At 31.0% G+C, this 5,914-nt stretch overlaps 1 protein-coding gene across 1 annotated transcript; it reads left to right on the top strand.

Annotated features, from left to right (window-relative positions):
• Positions 1 to 3,990: 3,990 nt before the first annotated feature.
• LOC111880935 (transcription factor KUA1) lies at positions 3,991 to 5,510 on the top strand. Its single transcript, XM_023877348.3, has 2 exons — positions 3,991 to 4,511; positions 4,588 to 5,510. Exons 1-2 carry the CDS (start codon positions 4,208 to 4,210, stop codon positions 5,304 to 5,306), a joined length of 1,023 nt encoding a protein of 340 aa, XP_023733116.1. The 5' UTR covers positions 3,991 to 4,207; the 3' UTR covers positions 5,307 to 5,510.
• Positions 5,511 to 5,914: the final 404 nt, after the last annotated feature.

Below are 5,914 nucleotides of genomic sequence, written 5' to 3'. Positions count from 1 at the left end.
GAATAGGTAAAAAGAATGAGGAGCAAAGTGCAGGACCAATTTTGCCAAAAAATGATAACTTTATTATTCCTAAGATTCATATATATATATATATATATATATATATATATATATATATATATATATAAATTGGTAATAAATACATTTGTTATATTGTAAATGTAAATTCTTAAACAACATGAATATATATATATATATATATATATATATATATATATATATATATATATATATATATATATAGGGTTAAGTTATTATGTTCTAACTATGTATTGTGTGCATGTAGGTTGATTCTAACCAATCATTTTAGTTATTTTTAGAAAATAATTAATGTATATTACATGTTAAAGATATAATGAGCATTAATTAAACCTTCAATATTTAATATGCATTAATTAGTTTCTTAAAATAACTAAAATGATTGGTCATCATCAATGTTACAAGTACACAATAGATTGTAAAAACATTTGAACCTAACTCTCTCTCTTTATATATATATATATATATATATATATATATATATATATATATATATATATATATATATATATATATATATATATATATATATATATATATATATATATTTTGAGGTTTCAATAGAAAACACATGAATCCTAAAATCCTAGAAATCCTAAAAGATTAATAAAAGTACATAGAAAAATAATACTTTTAGATATATAATTTGTTTTTTGACTTTACAAATAGTAAACTGGCATATATATATATATATATATATATATATATATATATATATATATATATATATATATATATATATATATATATTCACTGAATTAAAGAAAACAAAATAATAATAATATTAATATAATTTAAAAAACTAAAAAAAAATCAATTTTAATTTTTATATATATATATATATATATATATATATATATATATATATATATATATATATATATATATATCGTAATAATTAAAATTCATCAAGTATTTAGGTTCTCTTTAACAAAAAATAAGTTAGTTTATTGTAATTTAATGTTTGGTAAAATCATGGAAGTAGCTTGTTGTAAGTTAGATTATTTTTGACAGACTAGCTGGAAAACTAACTTTTAGTTAAAAAAACTAGGTGATAGATGATAGCTGATAAACTAGCTTATGAATCAATAGTGTTTAGTAAAAAATAGCTGATAAACTAGATTTTAAATGTAAAATGACGTAAATGGATATTTAGATATAAAACTAAAATAAAATTATTGTACTAATTAATGGTCTATTTAAAATATTCTTGAAAAAACTTCATAAACTTTTCAAAAGTTATTTCAAACAGCTTTTTAAAAACTATATTGTAAGCTACATACAATAAGCTATTTTTTTTTGTTGTACTAAACAAAAAATTACAATAAACTATCTTATTTTTGCCAAACATGGCCTAAAAGATAGTTTATAAGCTAACTTATAAGCTAGAAACTATTTTTTTTTACCTATTTTGCCAAACAAGACCTTAATTAAACAATTTATTATCAGTTAGTACAATATGTAAAATAATATCACCCACAACACATGATGCTAAAACTGAATATTTAATTATGATTATTAACTGCCACAATAGATTTCATAACACAAGTCTAAGCACCTTTTAGGGTGTACTGAGTGGTGAGATTTAGAGGTTTTGGGCTGACGGATATCACTGATATCATTGAGCTAACGACTTCGAGACAAAATTGGTACCGCTCCAATGGTCATATGTGGGTTGATAGACATGTGATTCTTCCTAAAGACACTAATTTAAATATTTTTTTTAATAAAATTTCCTATTATAAATACCCCTAATACCATTTCAAAACCACACTTATCTTTATTTTAGTTCTATTCCATTTTACTCTACTCTCTGCATTTCAATTCAAAATTTGAAAATGGATGTCATTTTTAGGCCAGTTCTAATCGCATAATGGTCTGAAATTGAAGAAGTGGTGTTGGTGAGAGCATACACCGACCCTTTCGAAAATAGACATGTTACTCAACATATATCGTCATCTTTTTGGCAATTAATTATAAATTATTTTAAGCAGCAACTTGGATGCTCAGATCATTCAACACATCAAATTGCATACCAATGGGAAAATATGCACCAAAAAGTTAAAAAGTTTAATATTGTTTTCACCCATAAGATGAATACACGGGAGCCTAAAGTTTCCAACAAAGAAGTTCTAAACGCAACAAAAAAACGAGTATATCGAACACGATATCATGAAATATTTTCGTTATGAGGTAGCGTGGAATATATTAAAAAATTACTCTTTTTTTTTTTAGAATTTAAGTATTTTTTTAGTTTGTCGTGTTTCATTTGTAGAATTTAATTAATATTATTGTAGTGTGGTTTTTTAATTAAATGTTATTTTTAATATATATAGGGATGACAAAAATCCTCAGACCCAACGGGAAACCCAAAACCCATATCCGTTTTGATCGGGGAATCCCCAAGTTGACCAGGGATGGGGAATCCCCAAATAAAAAAATGGAGATGAGGATGGGGATGAGGACCCGGGATATGTATATTACTATATATATACAAATAATACAAAACATATATTTATAGTATACTTTATAATATCTAAAAGTTTATCCAAACAAAAACAAACTCTTAGTCATTACTTGGTTGGAATTGTACTTTTACTTCTTCTTTATCCAATTTAACCTCGTGTATAATTTTTTTTCTCATTGGTTTATCTATTTTACCTCAAATATCACTCTTATACATTTTTTATTTGATTTTTCATATAGGAATTTAATTTTTGTAGAAATTTGTTTATAGTTTTATGCAATATGTGAATATTTTTATGTTTTTTAAAATATTTAAACTTATGTAGGTAAAATTAAAATTTAGATTTTTTCCTTACATAAAAATTTTCATAATAAAAGAGAAAAAGAAATCCCCGATTCTCCATTGGATCTCCGGTCCCCGTTAGGGGTGGGAACGGGGATTCATCTATATTCCTTGATGGGGATGAGGATGGGGATTGGGGTCCCCTGTATTCCCCACCCCCGTTGCCGTCTCTCTCTCTCTCTCTCTCTCTCTCTTTATATATATATATATATATATATATATATATATATATATTTTATGTTTCATTTTATTTTATTTTTTCTCATTTAATTAAATTAAAATTAATGATGTGATGGGTTGGGAAAGATACCGTTTACATGTGTTGTGTGTTAGAAAAGATAAAAGAAAGAAGAGAGAGAAAAGTTGATGTAATATTAGGTTGAGAATGATTCATTCCCTCTACCCTTAGGATGTGTGGTATAGGACCCCACTACGTGGAGGAGGTGATGTGGCAAGCCCTAAACGACGTTGAGGGGATGGAAACACTGCCCTGCATTCATGTTATATGAAGAGATTAACTACTCAAGATGGCACAACGTCCGGGTGTTGCCCTCCTTTTTAGAGGTTGAGGGTTCAAGTCTTATTGGAGACATATGTGGTATTAGGAGTAGTATAGATTTGCCGTTTTAAAAAAAAAGATGGTACAACGTAGGGTGGAGGACTAAAAGCCAATCGTCTTTATTCATTTAATTTCTTTATATTTGTTTTTATATACATTTCATCTTAAAAATAATAATAATAATAAAATGGTATGGTAGTTATTTCCTAAAAAATATAATATTGTATGGAGACCGGAAAGTGACATAACATAGAGAATGTGATCCATATCAACATCCTTAAAATATGTTTGATGACATGTAGAAACTTTTTACTTTTAACTTGTAAGAAAAAATTAGAATTATTTTTAAAAATAATTTGTTCAAAAATAAGATTTAAAATTTTTTATTTAGAAAAAAAAAGCTTATGATGCAAAGCTATTCAAATTAGTTTTTTAAAGCATGTAAGTACCTTTTAGATGATTAAGTAAATATAAGGACTATATTTGTAAACTAGATGAAAGTAAAGGGCGATAATGAAATTTATACCTGGTCGACTCTATATACACATTTATTTGCAAATGGATCATGTTGTCTCTCTATCTTTGTCGTGTGTTCTTCATCATTTCCTCTTTCATTCAATCCAATTTTAATAAATTCTTCAACCAACATCCGTCCAAATCTCAAATCCTATCTACCCAAACGTATCAAAAAGCATAATTCTTTATCCCAATCTCCTTAATTTACACCTCCTTTTCGATTACATACGCGATCTTCATAGCAATCGATTTGAAGAACAGAGGAGATAATCAGTCAATCAACGATGACTAGGCGATGTTCTCATTGCAGCAACAATGGACACAACTCGCGAACTTGCCCTAATCGAGGTCTGAAGCTATTTGGGGTTCGGATTACAGATGGATCGATTCGGAAGAGTGCAAGTATGGGAAACTTGAGTCACTGTAACGGATCCGGAAGCGGCGCCTTCTTCAATGGATTTTCCGGTGGCGGCGGCGGCACCGACCTTGATTCGCCAGGAGATACCCCGGATCATAACGCCGCCGGTGACGGCTACGGCTCGGAGGATTTCGTTGCCGGCTCGTCTTCAAGCCGTGAAAGGAAAAAAGGTAAATAAATATCGAATTTTTAGGGTTTTAATCAGTTTTTGTAAATTTCATCCTGATTTTGTGTTTCGATTTGCAGGCGTTCCATGGACGGAGGAAGAACATCGGATGTTCTTATTAGGTTTACAGAAGCTCGGAAAAGGGGATTGGCGAGGAATCGCGAGAAACTATGTGATTACACGAACACCAACTCAAGTCGCAAGTCATGCTCAGAAATTTTTCATCAGACAAAGCAATATCTCAAGAAGAAAACGACGATCCAGCCTTTTCGACATCGTCGCCGACGATTTCCCGTCGCAACCGGAGACTCAATCAGTCAAAAACCCATTAACCATCCCGACTCTAGAAGAAGAAGAATGCGAGTCGATGGATTCCGCTAACTCAACCACCGCAGATCCCCAAATCGACCCCACACCAACACCTGCAACTGTAAGTGTAAATCTCGAGGGTGGTTCTGGTTCACAGTGTTTGATTCCGATGATGTTTCCGGCGTACGTTTCTCCGATCATACCGGTTGCTATTCCGTACTGGCCTGGACCCTCTTGTCAAGATCAAGATTCCATGGCTAAGACTGAAGCTCATGAAGTTCTGAAGCCGACTGCTGTTCATTCAAAGAGTCCGATCAATGTTGATGATCTTCTTGGGATGTCGAAGCTGACATTAGGTGATGGTGGTGGTGCTCCGACTTCACTGAAAGTTGGAGGGCTGAGCCGGCAGTCGGCGTTTCATGCAAGTAACCCTGGTGCTAGACCTTCTTCTAAAATGGATTCGAATCATAGTCCTATTCATGCGGTTTAGAAGGTAAAGATTTTAGGGTCTCTGTTTTGGATTATGTTTTAGGGTTTAGTTAATAGTTATGTTTGTAAGGTTTTACCAGATCAGAATTCAGAAAATCTATATATGTTATATGTATACTACAAGACAATAATTTTAAGCTTTTTAGCCTGATCAACCCTCATGGATTTGGGGGTCCTAAAGTTATAAATGATTCCTTTGCTACAATGGACCTAAATAGTAACATGTTATGATGTTTGGTGTCATGGGAAGTGATCAATGTCGCCAAGTTATATCCGGCTCCAATAGCATGGGAAAATTGTGTGGTTTTATGAAACCATGTGTTATGGCTTGAATCTTAGTCAATCCTATATTCAGAGAAAGACAGATGTCAACTGAATCCTATTTTTCTATTATTTTCATATGCGTAATAGACGGGGAAGGACGTAGTAAGACAAAATGCTCCGTAGAGTTGAAATAAAGCATAGCTCTGGAGATTTCCGAATAGATTAACCTTTCAAACTATAATTGAATCTATGGATAAGAAAGAGACAACTTTATGAGCTACTGAAATCTATGGATAACACTAACAACCTGATGAACTGAGACATCTTACCGGTCAGAGGAAAAGA

The sequence above is a fragment of the Lactuca sativa genome, chromosome 6 (genome assembly GCF_002870075.4).
Source record: "Lactuca sativa cultivar Salinas chromosome 6, Lsat_Salinas_v11, whole genome shotgun sequence".
Taxonomy (NCBI): Eukaryota; Viridiplantae; Streptophyta; class Magnoliopsida; order Asterales; family Asteraceae; genus Lactuca; species Lactuca sativa.
The sequence above is the reverse complement of the archived record's forward strand: the minus strand, read 5'-3'. Positions and strand labels throughout refer to the sequence as shown.